This window comes from Filicampus tigris, chromosome 18, assembly GCF_054856515.1.
Source record: "Filicampus tigris isolate MCC_2025a chromosome 18, RoL_Ftig_1.0, whole genome shotgun sequence".
Classification (NCBI taxonomy): domain Eukaryota; kingdom Metazoa; phylum Chordata; class Actinopteri; order Syngnathiformes; family Syngnathidae; genus Filicampus; species Filicampus tigris.
Genome location: NC_141234.1, coordinates 10,152,501 through 10,172,730, shown reverse-complemented (window position 1 = coordinate 10,172,730; position 20,230 = coordinate 10,152,501). Strand labels below are relative to the sequence as shown.

Genomic DNA, 20,230 nt, shown 5'->3' with positions numbered 1-20,230 from the left:
TGTAGAGAAAAGAAAGACACGATTACCAATCTTACATGCGTGTGTTCCGCCGTGCCCACTTGTTGGTTGGAGCCGCAAGACCTGACAAACATCGAATCAATATGTAATCGTCAGGCTTTTGTTCAAGTACGCTTTTCAAGTTGTGCAGAAGACATAGCAAATTGTATCGCACCTCTGTGAGTTACTGTAAATAAACTACACACAATCTTTGAATTTCAAATGTTCTTCCCTTGCCTGGTTTTCTTTCTGTTTTATTGCAGCTTGTAATGTGTATTTCAAATTGATAATGGATCAGCACCACATGTTATACTTTCATAGATCCTAATTAGGACGGTGTGGAATTTCATTACCATTCAATCATTTATCAAAAGGAAAGTAAAAAAAAAGTTTTCAAAGTATTAAAAAAAAAAAAAAGATCCTGTATCCACATTTATCCATAAGTGAAGCCAAATAAAATTGGTTCTTCCACGGCCGATGTCCTTCTACAAAAGAGTATTATATTCGGGGGATTGTCTTACTAGACTAAAATCCTCATTTCAACAATTCATTCATTCATTCCTGTTTGACCTTGACGGTTCTGGAGCTCCTTTAAAATGTTGGCATATGCTACAAGCGCAGAACACAGCACCGGGAGTTAAGGCCTTTTGGATTGCGAAGAGAAATCCTTCAACAGGATCTAAATTGCGCTGGGAGTCAATTTGCCAATTGTTAGACAGCAGCGATGCCACCTGAGCCAGGCCTCTCCTGCCAAATACAAAGTTTCTGCACTAGATGGACGCCACAGCCTTTCAGTAGCATTCTGTGAGTAATTTTAATGGTAGCTGCAGGATTTGTGATGACACTAGAAGCCCACCATATTTATGTACTGCTCATAAAAGAAAAATCTGCAGGAACACTTTGGACAGGTTCTACTTCAGTTACACAGCGTCCACTTTGTGGGTATCAAGAAAGTTATATCTGGGGAAGCAAAACAAACAGCATCCCATAAGACTGTTTAGAGCGTGACAATACGTCAAAGTTTTCTCCCTGATAAATTTTATCCCTCCCCAAAAAATCTCTGTGTGCGTTGACAGCCTGAATATTCATCTTGGTTCAATCCAAAAGTGTTAACCCTCGAAGAAGTAGACCTTTGGGAGGTAATGTGTTTTTGATGGGAGACAATGGAACGCGAAGACAGCCAGAATGCAAAGCAGAAGCCGCTAATGCAAACCCGTTGTTTATAATATCATCTCAGAAGAGAGATCAGAGTATTGAACAGGAGCTGGCATCCTGATTTCACACCCATTATCACCTGTTCCAAAGCCATGGCAAGTGGAAAACGAAACTGCATGGCGAGAGAGCGAAATAGACGTTTTTTTTATTTTTTTTTATCTCGTGCGTGTTTATGTGAGCAGTCTTGTCAGGCGTGTGCATTGAGCTTCATTAAGCTTCCCCTGCATGGCGTGTAGTGTGCTCGCATGTAAGGTCAGAAGTGCTTATCGCCCTCAGCCATATTCCCACCTTTTGTAGTCGCTCCCTCAAGTGCCACAGTTGCACTGGGGAATGTTGCCGATACTTCAAACGTCTCGCAAATAGAGTGGGACGGCTGAGAACAACACCCAAGAATGGAGTTTGAGGCTTTTCAAATCGGAGGCTGGCACAGTCCTCCGCGTGGTGTTTTATTTATTTATTTATTTATTTAGCGTTTCCATTGCTTCCGTCCCTCTTTGATGCCATTTGTGACGACCAGTGACCGCGCGTGCCGTGAAAATTGTTTCTGTCAAATGGATTTAGGCAAAGTCTTATTTTCTCATCTGCACTTTGCTACAGATCCACTCGCGTCCTCTTTCATGTCTCCATTTGTCCTTATTTTCCCTCTTTGGAGAACTAATGCGGGGACTGAAGCGAAGTTATGCACCACTGCAAACCATGATCGTATAAATATTACAAATGTTTATGTGACATTAAGTTGCTAAGGGTGTTTTATTTGTTGTGTAGTCCAAACAAGCGCAGATGAAAAGTTGTTTTCGGCATCTTGTCAGAATCGTTATCTTATTCTTATGATCCTATCTTTCGTCCATCATCCGTCGGTTCTTTTTATCTGTATGTGTCATGCTATCGATGCGATAATTTGTCAGGTAAATAGATACGACTCTCTCTCACCTGTCAAGCAAACGCTTCAAACTAGAATTTCATGGCCCTATCTGATGTTTTTTCGTGTTTTTCTTGCAGCATGTCCCCCTGGATCATACAAGATGTCGTCCAGGCAGCAGGAGTGCTTCCCCTGTCCTGCCAACAGTGTTTCCGAGGATGACGGCTCAGTGGTGTGTGTTTGCAAAGAGGACCACTTCAGAACTCCGCTGGACTCCCCCTCCTCGCCGTGCACACGTAATAACATCCGTATCTTACGTGTGGACGGTTTTGTATTAAATGAGCAATCCTATGTGTCAGCTGGTCATTCCGGCTGGTTAACGCCTTGCTAAGGAATCACTTCACCCACGTGTTCTCCTTGTCCTTCACTCTACAGCCTCTTATATGTCACCTCCCCCCAATCTGACCTGCAACCTCCTCCCCTGCTAGCCTTCTTGAACATCCATTCTCATCCTCCATCCCGTAGCTCCTCATCCCTTCGTTTCACGTCTCATCTGTCTCCCTCCACCTCAACCTTCACCTTCTTACCTCCTCTGCTATTGAATTCCACTGAAAAATTGCCAAGCACTCCCCCAAGATAAAGGCGGTGTGCGGTATGCATCTTGTGCTTTTTTTTTTTTTTTTTTATGAAACTAAATGTGAGATGTTTTGCAGCCAGTGACCCATGCATGCATTGTATTTGTTTTATTAAAATGACTTTTTCAGGCTGGTTTCATTTTGTAAAGCTTTAGCTGCACAATGAGTTCAAGAATGTGGATATAACAGCTAAATCCAGTCCTCATTTGATATGATTTAATAGTTGATGCTCCCCCGGAGAGAAAAATAATACATTCCATGTTTCAAGGTCTACTATCCGCTAAATGTAACATATTTGAACTCGTATTCTGTCTCTATCCACTATAACTTTTTTTTCTATATTTAACATGTATGCCCTTCTATCACAATATTCCTCCCTCGTTTTCTATCTTTTGACATTAGGCTCACATCACGTGTAACATAAAGCCATAAGCCATTTTCTTTATCATTATCCATTACATACGACCCACATCTGACAATTCTTAAAACTATTTGGCATCCATTTGCTGATATTATCATTATGCAGAAGAGTCATTCAAGGGACCACCTCAATGCAGTCTGACTTCTTAAAGGGAGGCTATTATGTTTTTCCCCTCATTGAACATCTTCAAATAATGAGCTCACTCCGAGTAAAAGAAACTACTTTGAGTATTTTTCTGCTTCGGTGCTGTCAGTGGGTTTAAGGCACCACAATGCACAGCAGAATTTGCAGGCTTCACTTTCTGATACGTGTTTTTAAAGGGAATTCAAACCAAACATTTTTTTTCCAGAAAATGTTCTTTGTGCCTCCACTATTCTAAACAATGCATTCTGATTAATATTGCGTTTGTGGAATATAAGTTAAGCAGCAAAATGCACCCACGTTTAGACTTTTTCAGACCCATTGTGAAATGATATATAAATATATCATTGGGATAGAACGAGTTAATATCGAAAAATAACATTGCGTTGTAAAAGGTTTTGCATATGTAGCTCGGATATATTGGAGATTCTGATTTTATTTAAACATGGTCTGATAATATTGAAATAACATGCATTAATGAAAATAATGATAATGTTATGACCTTGGAAGAGGTCAGCTCTTTGTAGTTTTGAACTCCAAATAACTGTAGCCCTGAATAAAAAATTTAGAAAAAGAGAGGTAGCGCTTGAAATAAGCATAATAGGTCCCCTTTAACTCATCACCACCTCTCACAGTTCTTCTTTGTCGCTTCTCATTTCCTCTTTTCTCCGTCCGCTCATCCATTTCATACAGGCACATATTGCAACGCTATTCTTCATCCTTCTGTCAAACTGAAATTTCTTCCCCCTGTCCTCGAGCAACAAGCGCACGCGGCACGCTACAATCTCATCCCCACTGTCTGCACATTATCATTTCATCCCTCATCCTTTGCCTCCCCCTCCCCTCCCCCCAACCCCCCACACATCTCTTCTTGCATGCCAAATACCACAACTCTCCAATAAAGATGCATTACAGGGCCAATAGGACAGAGACCATACAGGGGAGCCGTATTGATTCCTGCATAGAGAACAGCTTAGTAATTAGATGGCAAAATAATGGGCTGTATATCCTGGGAGTACTCAGGGCACTAAAACCATGGGGTCACTAGGTCGATGCGTACATGTTACGTACGCGTACATTCACATTCACTAGTGTGGACACGGAGATTCACGAGTGTGTGGTCATACTGGCTTTTATGGTGTAGTTTAATTACAATATCGATTGCTGAGCTCTCCGATCCCCGTGCGATAACGTTTATAGCAGCCTAATGACCACATTAATTAGACAATTGATTCAGTAATTATGATCATCCCCAGATTTGGCTAATCTTCTGCATGGTTGGAGAAAGAAAAAGAGAAGGGGCAGTGTTGTTATGAATCTGGAATTAAATAAATAATAACTTGAGTGATGAATAAACAGTATAGATATGAGAATAATTCTTTGTTGGGAATGGGAATTCAGTAGCATTAAATGAAACAGATTGCAGTACATGGAATATTTTCCTTGTGTTGGCAAACTTTGCAAATTTACTAAGGAAGTGCTACCTGTATGTTTTTTCTTTTCTTTTTCTGGTTATAGTACTTAAAATCATTTTCTGCCAAATACTATTTACAAATGTGCCTAAATTTGTGTTAGTGAGCGCTTCACTGTTGTGTCAGATTTGAGGTTTTTTTTTTTTTTTTGGGCCGGGGGGTTTGTTGTTTGGTTTTTTTGTTGTTGTTTTTTTTTAATGTAATTATATATTCTTTTTTTACATGTTCGAAATAAAGAAGGCAAAAAAAAAAGATAACCAGTCAGTATCCATTTGCCTGATATTTGCATAGAGTCGATGAGGCTATTCTTTGTGGCCAGTGGAATGCTGGTCCACGCCTCTTCAATGGTTGGGCAAAGTTGCCGAATATTGGCAGGAACTGTTACATGAAGCCATGTATGCCAATCCAGCATTACTTGAATCAAGATGTGGCTGCCCATTGCATCATTTACACAATTGTTATTCTTAAGTACTACCGCACGAATGTTCACCTTTCCAGTGTTGCCACAGTTACCTTGAAAAAGTAACTTAGTTACTTTACTGATTACCCACATTAACTCATTCACTGCCAGACATTTTCAGACCCTCTTTTACCCTGTTTGAAAAAAATGGAAAAATATATACATAAATTCCTGCGACTGAGTGACTGCACTGTGAAAAGATGAATACATACGTCAATGGCAGTGAATGAGTTAAAATGTAACTAAGTTAGAATACAAATTATTTTAATGGTTACATTCAGCAAATGCCGACTACCCTGCTAACAGAAAAATGATCCCTGGTTTTGCCACTTAATTGGGAGTTTCATAGTGTTATTGAAGTTAGGTAACACTCTGTTGACAACAAGTGTGCGGCAATCCTTAATATTTGTTTATTTAGCCGACACAAATTACAAATAGTGAGTGTTTTTACAGCTGGAAAATGCAAACATCTCTCTGTTTATCCAGTATAGTATGGACACGTGATGAGTTGTCAACAAACTAATATCGTGACATAATGCATTTGTGATGTCGCGATATTGGAGTAGTTTAAGTGAGTATTACGATGTTAGGAATCAGGTGTCCTCCTGTATTTTATTATTCATTAACTCTTAGTTTTGTTGCATGCACAATAGGTGCGAGAGGGAGGCACTGCGACTGAGTATTGTTGTCGGCTCTTTCTCACTGCTGCAACCTATAGGCAGTTAATTGCAACTGCCTTTGAGATTAAGTGAATATTTAATTCACGGGGCAATAGGGTGGTGGAAACTTCTGCTGTCAGCCTGCCTTTTGCACGCTCTCTTCCAATGTCATCCAAGGTGCATTTCTTTGCATGTGGAACTGCTGCTGACTGTACAACGATGGGAGCATTGTAACTGCTAGGGGGAGGAAACAAATCCTTTAAAGTGATGCATAATATTTGCCAATGTATTCCTCTGCAAATGATTTGATGTCGACAACTTCCAGCAAAAATGACAAACATGAAACAGACCTGTTTTGACTAGTATCTTGGAGCAATCCATCAACGCAGATCATCTGCATATTTCAAGGATAGGCGCAAAAAGTCACTAACATAGGTTGAGGCATTACTTTTGAATTTGCTTTAAATTTGCAGCAGGCAATTTTGGGCTGATAGGATTTATGTAAATCCACATTAAAAGAAAGTTTGTCTCAGATGGAGAGTGTACAGGGCAATAGATAGGAGAGATATGAGTCAAGGGAGCAGGACAGGAAGCGGGTTATGTTTTTTTAATACGACGCGCCCGGATTTGAAGTGGAGAGCAGAAACGAGGAAAGTTCTCCAGTAAGAGTGCGCGCAGCCAACATGAATAAAGTCCCAGCTGGCGTCTTCATCAAATGCATGTGCAATGCGCCTCTGATCTTATGTAATTTTGTTCTCCGTGTGGGTCCAGTGGAGTTGGGGGGACAGCTGTGGTTTGTGACGTGCTTGCCCACGCACATGGCAGCACACCTTTACTTATTCATCATGCAGGATTTACACACACTGACATAGAAAATGCATGGGCTTTAATGGACATCAGCTCTCTTGAGCCCTCTGTCTGCAAGGATCGCGAGAAAGGACATGCACAGGTCAGTTAAGATACTACGAGGATTAAAATCAGTCAGCTGACCTGCACTCTATTGTATTTGTAAGCACTACGGGGTTTAAAATGACATGCACAAGCCCTGCTTAATGACTTTGTATACTCTGGAGGCGGATCCCACCAAGGATAAAAATGTAACCCAAAATTGCATTGATCTGAGAGAAGACATTGGGAATGCGATATATTAATTTCGAGGCAGTGGCACATCATTATCCAGGGGTTTTATTAAAGCTTATTAAAATTTCATGAAAAGCTTTTGTCTGGCAGAATCAACCCCATCCTATTAGTTGCAATTGTTGCGCAAACCTTTATTAGAGATGGGACGGTACTCAGTTTTAGTTCCGTTCTGTTCCGTTCTGTTCCGTATTCACCGCATGGTACAATAGGCCCTAGAATGCAGGCTTTTTTTTCTTTTTTTGGGGGGGGGATAGTTTGCGGTAGGTTGCACTTGGGCTTTTCACTTGGAATGCGTTCAATAAATCAAAATATGGCATAGTGTCTTTCCCTAAATTATCGGAGTGATTGATTTATTGACACAAAGAAAGGGCAAAACCCTCTTAAATATAGGATATGGCTATTGGGATGTTTTGAGTGCAAAACCATAGAGACAACAAGATGGCCTGCGGTCCTCCTCACTATCCCTAATCAAGTGGCCAAATCAAATGCAAATTGCTCAACGGAAACAACAAGAAGACGTAATGCTGATGTAATTTGATTAAAGGTGTTCGTAAAATCAGACAGATTGTGTAGTATTGACGTTTTGGCCAAAGCATGAAATTAGTCTGTCAGGCCATACTGAACTCAAGTATAGATGTGGAGGAAATTGCTTTCATGATATGGCATTTTAGTCTTGAGTTATCTTTTCAAGAATGCAGTCATTTTGCATGGTGATGGATGGAACTGAAGAACTTGAGCCGGTGGTAAAACAAAATGTCCACTAAAGCCTGAGCACCAGATTCATTCAAATCTGTGGTGTGGATTGATATCTGTATCACATTTAAATACAAGGAAGAGGCAGTAAAAACTGTTGAAAGACATTTTGCTGTCTAAAAGCATTCCTTGAAACCCGTAATTTTTTAGTGTCATCGTCATACAAGTAGTATTAGTGTGAGTCGCAGTAGTAGCAATCGATCAGCTTCTGATGCAAAAGTTTGGACAAAAATGTTCAGACTTGAACATTTTCTTTTGTTTTCAGTTCCTCCAATAGTATGAAGTAAACTAAAATGCATTTCCTTGTCTTTTAGGGCCACCCTCACCTCCTCGAGACTTGCGGTACACAGTGAAGCAGTCCACTCTGATCTTGGAATGGGCCGCGCCATCCGACACGGGTGGTCGGGTCGATCTGACCTACAGCGTGGGTTGCCGGCGCTGCGCCGGCAGGCAGTGCGAGCCCTGCGGGGCAAGCATTGGTTTTGTGCCTCAGCAGGTCGGTCTGACGGAGAGAACGGTGACTGTGGTCAATCTCCTTCCCAACGTTAACTACACCTTCACTGTGGAGGCTTTGAATGGCGTGTCTGAGCTTCTACCCAACAAGAGATTCTACACACAGGTCAATGTGTCAACAAGCTTGCCTGGTGAGTCATGGTTATTGAAACTACCTCGCTATGTCAGATTATAGTTCGACTCAGGTAATGTTACTTGAAAATGCTGATTTGTATGCAAATGGAAATCCTCAGAAGATTGGCAATCTAATTAGAAATGTGAGAGTCGTGACACTAAGAGATGCACTGCAAGGGAGCAGATGATAGAAAAACAATGAGAAATGAGTTGTTTTTGTTTGCTTAGTGCTTTAATTTGAATGTGCCCCAAGAAAATGGTCTTCATACAGAACTGTGGCATGTTGTTCAAATTGGATGATAAGATGAAAGCAGCCAGTAAGATGTTCTCTCGACTAAGCCTGCCCACATTTAGTTCATATATCAAGTGGCAAATGTCATGTTACATTCAGCAGACTCATCAATGTGATGTGAAATGTGATCAGAGGAAATTAGCCCCTCTAATCATGAAGTTATCCCTGAGATAGTTGTACAGTCAGAAAAAAGAACCCGTGTACAGTAAATACCAGGCGATCAAGCCTTTATATATATTTGTCTCGTACGTTGCCGCTTTGAAAAATATATCACCATTTCAAGGGGAAATGTCTCAAATGTATAGCTTTCATCCTCCTCCACATCCTTGAAACGCCCCAGTCCACTTTCATTTCTGACTCTGCTGTTTTTTAAGCTGTCTCTTCACAACCATTAAGCTATAGCAACTGTAGACTGTGGAGATTTTCATAATATAATACTCATAATTCAATGGGCTCCTTCCTGCGCACTTCACTTCGACTGCAAACCGAACATCATTAATTAAAGGCTTTTTGTCTTGATCCAGCTTGTTAATGTCCCCCTTCGCACCCGCCTCCAATTTCATACGGAATGTTCTGACTTTTTACTTCAGTAATGCACTGAACACTATGCAAGGAAAGTTTATGTAAGTAGTTGTCTGTCTTTAGTGCTGAGAGTCTCTAAAATACAACATTTCATTAGAATGCATGTTTCATGATCTACTATTTATTCAGAGAGTCGTGTAATGCTTACATGGATTAAAAAAATACTTAAAAACTAGGGATAGGCCGATAATCGGCCCCACAAATATCGGTATTGGCCTTTTTTAAAAGTGGGCAATCTGATGGGCGATAAATCTATTAAAAACTGTATTAACTTTAAGCAACTATTTATTTAAATTTTAAATGACTTTGAAATAGATTCTGATGACACTGGGAACATTCTGCACTTTTTGTTTTAGTATGAAATCCCAAAAATGACAGAAATGTTTAGAAATTTTGGCGAACTTTATTTACTGCAGAAAACTTTGAGCTGTTGTTTAAATTTTCATTTAACTTTTGAAGACATACTGATGACCCTGGTTCAGCTCCCTTTTTGTTACAATTTTACAACAAAGATGTTTATTGTCAAACATTTATAATATTGACAAAAAACATCAAAACTATGCAAATCCTAAAAATTGACTAGTAAACGCTCAAAGACGTTTCAACGAAGTTGAGAAAAATGTATTTTTTTCAGATTGTGACACCAATATTTTCCTTTTTACTGAAAATGAATATTGACTCCAAATATCGGTTATCCGCCTCCTTGTCTGCTAATAATCGCTATCGGTTCCCGAAAAAAACATATCCGTCTATCTCTATTAAAAACAAACAGATGGCATACTCCATCCATTCATTGTATGCAAACAGTAGCGCTGGCTGAAGCCCGAAGCAATGCTTGGAAATCTGATGCATTCAAGTGAGGTGAATCATTAGGAAAGAAACTCATCCCTGCTCCATGTATATGTCCCCATTATATTACTGATCATGTTAGATCCCACATTCAATCCCATTTCTTGTGTGGAAAAACGTCCCCACTTTGTCGCTTTTGTTGTGTAAGTACATTCAACATGACTCATGCCATTACCATCCATTATTTTCTACCCTCAATCTTTTGCATCTCCCTCGCTATCTTCGCCACATGTGCCTTGTCTGTTTGTCTGGGCACGATAAGCTTATTAGCCTGCAGTGTATAGTTGATATCTGGTTGCTAGGCACATGTTACATAGACCAAAGAATTGAAGGCCGCTCACTGAATCCCAACTTTAACAATGCAATGTTTGATAACTCAAGCAAGATGTTTTTTTTTTTTTTTTCCTTCTCCTGAATGGTTTTTAAAGATGCGATGATTCTGCCCGACAGCAATGGTATAAAAAGGGATTTTTGCAGATTTGTTAAGGAGCAGTGGATTGCTCCCAAACAGATGGGATTTTTTTTCACTCACCCTCTGGCCATTGGGGGCATGGGGTGAGTTTGGCATCTTTGGATGGATGGATAAATTGGAGGTTGGGGATAGAAACGTAGCAGGGGTTTGCGTGAGTAGATGGGGCATGTGGTGAATAAATGGGGGATCAGAATTACCCACGGCTCCTTATCTAGTCGTGGATTTTGTGTGCTGCCGTGTACGTGCGTCTGCAGCGCACGCGCCAGGCCATTTGTGCGTGACAGCATTTCTCATGTGTTTGCTGCACCGATCTTGCATGCCATGAACTCCGTGCATTGGCTCGTGCGCGATCTCTGTACGTGCAAAGAACGATAGGACGCTATGGTATCTCCCCCCGGCTCGTACAGCTTTTGTGCGCGCGCGAGTGATCGAAAACACGCGGGTTGAATGTCTCGGCCCCTGGTGGTACTTCCAAAGCCCTTTAGCTGAGGCAGAGAAGTAGAGAGGGATGCAGGATGGCTGTAGTGATGGGGTGGGTCAGGGAGGAGGAAGGATTGGCATTTCAATATCCTGAGAGGATTACTGGCTCTGCTTAGATGGCTGGTCCCCGCGGAGTTACACGGGCCTGAGAGACGGACGAATAAAGGCGGAGGGGAAGAGGGGGCGCTTGAATATAGAAGTTGAAGGGATGAGGAGAGGTGAGTTGTGTAGCAATGTGAGCAGAATGCCTTCGAGGTGCGGAGGAAAAGGGGCTCAGGAATAAGGAGTTAGTGCAGACACCCATAGATGCCCGTGCAGACGATCGCAACCTTTGTCTGAACTATGTGTCACGGCGGTGTTTGAGGACAGTAAAGACGACAGGGAAGTCACTGAAAGAGTCAATATGTAGAAGCCACGATCTGGAGTCAAACCTGTAAAATCTGCTATATTGTAGGTTAAGATACTGCCTCTCGTAACAGTGTCTATTAAGACTGAACGTAATTCATTCATTCATTCATTATCCATACCGCTTATCCTCACAAGGGTCGCGGGCGTGCTGGAGCCTATCCCAGCTGTCTTAGGGCAGTAGGCGGGGGACACCCTGAATTGGTTGCCAGCCAATCGCAGGGCACACAGAGACAAACAAACATCCGCACTCACAATCACACCTCGGGGCAATTTAGAGAGTCCAATCAACTTACCATGCATGTTTTTGGAATGTGGGAGGAAAACGGAGTATCCGGAGAAAACCCACGCAGGCACGGGGAGAACATGCAAATTCCACACAGGGTGGCCGGAGCCGGGATCGAACCCACGACCTCTGAACTGTGAGGTGGACGTGCTAACCAGTCGACCACCGTGCCGCCTGAACATAATTAACTTTTGGAAAGGCATCATTTGGACTTTTGCGGCCATACAGTATGTTACTCCGCACTACTACTAATTGTCTATCAATGCAGTCATTTCGGAAAGAGTTGGCCAACTGACTTTGGTACGAGACGGGGCCCTGGACTGGTTACCAGACAATGGCAAAGGCACGTAATGGACAATTTAGAGTTTTCAATTAACCTAAGAATTTATTTGTTTGAGGCATGGGGGGAATTTGGAGGAGGAAAATACAACCTTCGTAAGACCAAAGCCTAGGTTCCAATTGCCAGCTTTAGAACTGCGACGTGATAACCACTCATTAACAGTTCTGCCAGTCTGAATCTAATCTTACCTAAAATAGGAAATGGAGCTGATTGTGACTCTGACTCAACACTACGTTTTTTTTGTGTTTTTTTTCCAACTACGGTTTGATGTGTGAGTGCATGACTATATGAATATTTATGAGTAATAATCTGGCTGGGATCACTTCTATTGGATTTTTTCCACATTAGAATATTTGCTTCTTTGTCTGAATGACAGCTACTCTGCTGTCAATAAACAAAACTTTGCTTTACTTTATCAAGTTCCCAATAGCTTTTTTTCCATCCACTTTCACACCTCTCTACCTTTTCTCCGCTCATTCCCGCCTTCAGCACTCTGCATGGAGGCATTTGAATCCTTTTTTGCCTCCTTAATTAGAAGTGATGGGAAGGTGAGGCTTCAGCAGGCACTAAATGAATAGAGTCATCAAGCTACTTTTCAGGACTCTAGCACAGCCACTTAAGACGCTTTGTCACTCTGTGATGGGAATTTTAATTGCCTACCTCTTGGCCTATAATTGGAGTCTATGAAGAGGCACTGAATCCTTAGCCATGTGTGATCTGGATATAGATTTCAAGGTTTGTTTGTTTTTTCTTTTCTTTTTGTTTTTTTGCATGGAAAGTGTAATGGCCACTGTGATACTCAAGCAAAGCTCAGGGGAAGGTGACCACACAATTCTGTATGTATAATTCAGTGTTGAAGGGCAGATTTCGATGCAATCTGAATCCCCCTCGACAGGTAAACGGTAAAAACACGGACAAAATAACGGCAAACTACTAAGCTTAAAACTTCAGGATTCTTCTCAGGTCTTATGTTTTGTGTATAATACCTTGCAAGGTGCCTCTGTAGAGTCCTGCTGTGTAAAGCGGTGGGCAATCTGCATAGAGACTGGTAGCTAAATTCTCCATGATCCAACCTGGGAGGTCGCTGACAGACTAATTAGCTTGTCGAATGAATAGCTAACACTTTTCCACACACACAGGTAAGTGTGTATGTGCACGTACACAAAGTTGCTCTGACATTTTTGGCATCACCTTCATGTTATAAAATGTAATCATGTACTTGGTCATCCCAGCTCGTTAATCAGTATGATTGATCAGTCAAATGATCGTTTTCAAAACAATCTATAGTCAATGAAGATGATCTCAGATGACAATGTAATACGTGAACCAGGGAAATAATACTTGACACATTGATGGGAATGTACTTTTGATACAGTTAATTTACAGTGAGAGAAAAGCATTTCTAAACTTTAGAAATATATTTTTTGATGGCGCAAATGTTTTCAGTCTAAAGAGAGAAGAAAAAATGGAATTAGACTTACTGTTCCAATACATACCTAGGGAAAGTTTTTTTTTGTATTTAATTTTTCATTGATTTACATTTTTGCATTCTTGCCCAATGTTATTGTTGGGTGACCTAGACTCGATTAACATGAGGTATGATAATTGTCTAAACACAAATGCATGAGCGGGCCTCACTGACAACTGGTACCACAATATGCATTGTCAGTGATCATTAAAAACAGGTCGGAGGCAAGGAAGTGATTGACAGACACATGGGGAAAGGGCAAGTCTGACAAGGCGCCGGTGAGACTAACGATCAGAGAGGAGGTACATGCCGAAGAGACAGGCAAGGGCATTTCTATTCTAAGTAAAAAAAAAAAAAAAAAAAAGAAAAGAAAATGACCCAAAGTTTTTGAAAAGTAAAGACTAACCATCCAAACCAAATATCAATTTCGTTGTTTTAACTGCTTCCCAGTCTCTTAACACATCTTGTTTAAATATGATACGTGAACGCTGCCCATAATATTTTGGTCAGCCTCACCAACGAGGCATGGGGGGGAATTTGGAGGAGGAAAAATATTCATTGTTACCTTTACTCCATTAAAGTAACATTCAGAGTTAATCAATTTTAACTCGTAAAGTCTTCACATTAGTATCAATACTACACAAACCAGGTCTCTCGGCTGGTCCAAAAACGGTCATTGACCGTGGAAAAATGTGATCAAGAGTTGCCATGACGACAATCCAGATTAGCCTCTTATCATTACGTTATCCTCAAAATGAAGCTTTTTTTTTGAAAAAACTGTCATTATAAATTTAAAGAGATCTTTGTCATCCTCGTGATCGGTTTGCAATTTACTCTTTGTCTTACTAGCTTGTTTACGCGCTGTTCTCGTCCTGCTCCCGGCCAGCCGCCCACTGACTGACACTTTTAATTAGGCCGTCACTGAGACGCTTTTTCCTTGTCGCACTAATAGACACCCTCGTCTTTCTCTTCCACACATAAACCCAATCAGAAAAACACACATACACAATTTGGTGAGTCAAATGAGAGCAACATGTGTAGTTGAGATGAAAATGTCCAGTTATCTCCTCTTTGCTGGGCATTCCTTTCATGGATAGACTTATCCAAAATTGATGTTCGTGTGTGTACATGTGTGCGTGTTTTAATATCCTCCCCTTTTTTCCTATACTGGTCTGAACAATAATAACCACTGAAGATTTCTATCAGCTCACCTCGCCTCCACACCCTCCTTCTTTGCTTTCTCAGCTGCTGATTTTTTTTTTTTTTTTTTATGTATTATTTTGAGAATAGAATAAAGGTGTATATTTGCATTGAAGCATGAAGGCTGTTGAATGTTGATGCCTTGAAAGCAGCATGCCCTGCAGCAGGACACTCACAATGATATCATTGAGAACAGCATCACTTTGGACACAATCCCATGCATGAAGATACTTATCTTTAGCATACGTCCAAGGTGTTTTTCATGGCTGTGCAACTGTGAGTCTTTGGGATTTTTTTTACTTTTTAACAAAATTTTCACAAAGAAATAAAGTCTAAGACAGTATTCCTCTATACTTTTTTTTTTTAACGACCAATCACGGCTGACCTGTTTTCTGAAGCTGAGCCGTGACTGGTCGTTACCTGAGCCCTGGGTAGTTGTGATGTCATTTTCAGTTGACAGAAATGACAAAATGGCCGCCCCCTGAAATGGCTAAAAAGGGGTGGATTTTGCTGCTTCACTCATATTCCCCAAACGCAATATTAATCAGAATGCTGTGTTTCAACTAGTGGGCCTGCTGGGAACATATTCTTGGAAAAAAATATGTTTTTCGGTTGATTTCTTCTTTAAGTCAAAATGAATTAGTCAGGGATATCCGTGTCGGACTTAATTGCAAAATGAACAAATGGCGCATCCCAAATGCGCACTCAACTTGGATTTTAGACTCCAAAAAATGCTTGCAACAATTGGTCTCCCCAAAAGCTCCAGGGAGTGCCAAATCTAAGCAAGTAAATGTTCCCACTTCTCCACTGTCACTCACATAAATTGTTGCACCATCCGTTTAACTAAGGTAGGAGCCAGTGGGGCTGCGCCCGGTGGGAATGGCTTTCCTGCTTTTCAGTTAACCCCGAACATAAAATATCCCTTACAGATACTCCTGTCTTTATTACCTCAATCTATCTAGACTAGCGCTTCCATTGTGTCTGTTCAATATGCATGCAGCGGCTCATTGCGCAGGTGCATCGTAGCACGTAAAGTTACACTTGCAGTTTGATTCAGAAATCTGCAAGTCCTACTACATGGGTGCCGTTGTCACTGGGTGGCAGAGAATGTTCCGCATCTGTCTGCTTTGATAATAAAACCGCCTTGCCGGTTGTGCAACCACTGCCTTTGTACGCACGGCTGCAAGAGCCTAAATCAGCAGCTGCCATTTTGTGCCAAAGTCAATTTCGTGGCTGTACCTGCCATAGAGTCCCGAACCCGAGCCGCCACATAACCCCCAGTGTCTGCATAATGAGAGGCCTGTACTGGGGCTGTGCATCACGAAGCAGCTTTGAATTGAAATTCATAAGAGTCTTTCAGGAAACTAGCTTTTCAGTCACACTCCACGAGTACGGAAGGCAAAGTTGAAATCAGCTGCATTCCTGTGCCATTGCATGCGTGTTGCGCATACTGACTTTTAACTAGGATTCATAATTAAGGGAATGCCTTGCAAATAGCTGTTTTATTTACTGAATTTGCATTTACCTTGTGGCTGCCTGAACTAGGCTTCTCATATAAAGGCAGCCGCTCCGCTTTAAATTCACTCCAAAATGTCCCGGTTCCTACATTGTGCCAAACTTCACCTAATATTCTTCCTCTATTCTCCCCCTCGCTATCTCATCATTGTTTGCCTTTGAAGTCGGCAAGCCTTATCGGTATGATTGCTATGTGCACTGCAAAGCTTTCAAATTGGACATTTTGTGAAGCCGCATGTCTTTCTGACAAGTGCCTATCGGTGTCTCCTCAATGTTGTTGCTGCTCTATGATGAGAGTTTGAAAATGACTTGGAATGCTACGCTAAGAAAACTTCTTGCCTGCCAGCAAGGCCGCCACCTCTTCTATATTGCATGTGAAACTCATTCTGTGCCTGCCAGTGTTCGCGTGTCAGTGGGAAAAAAAACAAAACAAAACACTTTTTAGATGACAGTCAACGTCAAATCCGGCCCCTAAAATACAAATATATACTCAGTTCTTATATTTGATTTCAATAATAGTCTCATAATTGACGTTGGAATATATTGCTACAATATGATTGCATCATTTTTTTTTTTTCACAAGGTATCAAATTTTGGATGGTGCTCTCAATTGTAAATTGAATCCATAATGCTACAAAAATGCAGTTCTGCATTTTGAACCCTGCAAGTCTTCTGTGCACATTGGAGAGAGACCCTTTCTTTTTAGCAGTTGAGGTATAAAGCAGGCAGGTGATTGTGGGTGCACATCTATAGCGAAATCATCCAAATGTGTTCTTTGGTGCTGAGATTGCGCTCTAATGTGTTCTGGGATTTGGGGGCAAGCACCAGTCTTATGCATAATTCAGCATGAAGCAAGCAAAGAAGTGCAAACAACAGTCTGCCGTTAAAGGTGAGGCGAGCAGATTTACTCTACGTTTTTGAGTTGGTGTATTAAGCTGTGGTTTTTCTCTCTTTGGAGTCTCGAGTGGTTTGTTCGCCTTTGTCCTCTTGTTTCACCATGAAAATATTTTTGTTCCTTAAGTGATTGTTTGACGTTTTTGAGAAAGGGTTGTATGAGTCTATCTTTCAGTCTTTCCATTTATCGAAATTTACTGACCCCCGGCCCCACACACCCACTGCATATAATATACACTAATAGCTGGAACTCTTGAACCCAGCAGGTCGGGTTCTAACCAAAACAAAGAGATCTGAACATATTACTCCGGTCCTAAAGGCTTTACAGTGGGATCAAGTTCTCAAGTTGCAATGTTTCCTCCTGTTGCATTAAAAACATAATTTCCCATGAATAAATGTTTTTATTTAGAGAAGACGTAAATTTAGACGGATGGATTTTTTTTTACCTTTAATCTATTGCCTCACTTGACTGTTATCTTGAATCGTACATGGGGGGGAGCATAATGGAGCTTCAGATTGTTTCTGTTAGCGGATGTGAAGTATTTGTCTCTTGAGTGAGTGACAGGTTGAACATATTGAAGTGTGGCGGTTGCCATCAACAAAATAGATGAAATGTTGGTTAAAGGTCAGGTGAAAAGATGAGCAGGAAAAAGGACAGCAGCAGCAAAGAAGGGGAGTTCACTTTTAAGGTTACTGATGAGACCGCCAGAAAGGACTGATGACAACGAAATTGTGTCCAAAAGAGAGAGGAAAAAACAACAACAAACAAAAACAACAAAAAGTAACTTTAATGCCAAGGAAAAGTTTTAAGCCCTTTGTAAAATTTTGAAACAATAATGGCTTGATGTTTATTAAATGTAAACCATTTCATATTTAATAAAACGTTATTTATTAAAATCCATAAATTTTCATTTTTTTTAATTTTACTTTGTCTCTCATGGGTTGAGTCATAAAAAGTTATGGTGGCTAGATTAATTGAGAGACTCTGAGAAAAAAAATGGCTGTTTGAATTTGGTAGTCTCCATCCTTTAGTCTTATGTCGATGCCAACTTGTCAGTCAATCCATATCTGCATTGATCTATTGTCAGTCTCAACGTGCTTCTTCCCCCCAACACACACACACACACTCTGTTACAAGGTCTCTTGAATGACTAATCCATTACTGCTGTCCTGCTCCTTTTTTCTTCCTTCTCCCGAAAGTAGAATATTGGCGGACTCTCCCATCTGTCCTTAAATATAAAACGCTTTTTCTTTCAAATCTGAACTGAAAATACTGTCGAGTTGCTGAATAAATCAATAGCCATTTTTGAAAGGGGGAAAAAAAAGACCTTTGTTACACTGTCATTTTGTAACTGCAGGAGCAAAAATGTTCCTAATGTCCTTGACAAATATAAAGCTATTCAAAGGGCTGTATGTATAAGACGACTAGAGTTCTCCAATCGAAAAGTGACTTTCTATTCTTATTTCCTTCGCACTTTCCATTTGCGTAGCCTCATCTCTGATCAGTGAGCTGCGAGCTGAGAAGATTGAGGAAAAGAGTATCACGTTGGTGTGGAGGCAACCTTCATCCCCAAATAGAAGCCGGACGGAATATGAAGTCAAATACTATGAGAAGGTAAGCCCATTTCTTAAATGATCATAAAGTCATCACAATGGAATGTTCAATGGATCAACTGAGCCCAGTGTCAGTTTTAGCCAATCAAGTCCTGTTTTTGAAGACTCATGGCAAGTCATGTGACTCGAGTACCCCAACCCTGCCTAACGGTAGCAAAAGCACAGATCGGTTAAGTGCAAGATGATGTGAACCTCAGGTGTAATTCAACCAAATTTTATGGTCAGTTGACCCATTAAAGCCTGGAGCCCCTCATGAGATATCTCCCGAAAACGTACGGTCGTCTTTGGAGTCACCCTTGAAAACCTGACATTTCGCAACCTACAAAATAATTAATATCGCAGCCCCTGTAGCATATAGAAACATAATTCCAAAATAATTTCAGACCTTAAACATGTGGCTTTCACACAGGCACGAGTTTATTCACCTTTACTGTTTCAATCGAAGATGCAAATGAAGCACTATTTTTTATTTTAAAAATTGAGTGGTAATTGCCATGCTGTATTCTCTTACAAAGATGTTGAAATCGTCATTGTCTACGAACATATATCTTAACCATACATCACGTTTGGATGGTTTCACGGCTTTAAAGTCTGCGAGCATGTCGTCTATATCGCTGCCGTGACTCATAGCGCAATCGACGGCGTCCGCCATTACTCCTCGAAAAAATTCCAAATATGCTCCGACAACTCACGACACCGTCACATGTATATTCTGATGCATTTCATTGGCTAAGAGACTGAGAATTGGATTAAAAAAAGGAAATGACATACGCTCTCCGGCTTTAAAGGGAGAAACACGCAACAGCGCTCCCGCCGTTGGTGGTAGAAACGCGGTTACCCACTCCCGTCCTTAATGGGTTAATCATCAACAAGTTGAAAAGGTCCGTATTATTTTTTTAAAGGTGTTTTGATAATGGCCAGTCATGTGGCTAACCACTGTCATTGAAAACGTCACATCATACTTTTTCAACACGGGTTCTCAACAGGGGGTCTTCACAGTAAATCTGCCATGCTCGTAAACTCACAGCTGTCACACAACCACAATTTTCATACGGCGTAGTTTCAAGCAGCTCTACGTTTTTTGGTTATGTCTGTCATGCTCGCACAACCCTTTTCACACCTCCTTCTCTTCGGTATGCTTTGCCATATGTATTAAAATATGTTTCCTACTCCTGTATTGCCACATGGGAAAGGTGTGGGCCAGGTAAGATGCACAAAAAGTGAGGAGAACATAAGGAGGTGAGGATTTGGTAAGATTGAGTTGCCAGAGATAGAGAACAGGTTAGATAACGTATTAGACGGGTAACAGATTAAGAGAAGATGACATGGCTTACTATTTCCAAGAGCATGGCGCTGGAGAGAATTGAAGGAAGACGCTCTGGGAGGGTGGTGGATAAAAGCAAGAGTGCAGGGGATGGCTAGAAAATAACTGAGTCAGACAGGAACATTGTTGC

The 20,230-nt window shown here is 41.0% G+C and overlaps 1 protein-coding gene across 3 annotated transcripts in view; it reads left to right on the top strand.

Moving 5' to 3' along the window:
* Window positions 1-20,230, top strand: part of epha10 (EPH receptor A10) — a 135,272-nt gene that overhangs the window by 83,892 nt on the left and 31,150 nt on the right. For all 3 annotated transcript variants that reach the window (XM_086013885.1, XM_086013884.1, XM_086013886.1), the window contains exons 4-6: window positions 2,212-2,367; window positions 8,067-8,396; window positions 18,653-18,777. In XM_086013885.1, the coding sequence (XP_085870011.1) occupies window positions 2,212-2,367; window positions 8,067-8,396; window positions 18,653-18,777 (611 nt within the window). The remainder of the gene's footprint in view (window positions 1-2,211; window positions 2,368-8,066; window positions 8,397-18,652; window positions 18,778-20,230) is intronic.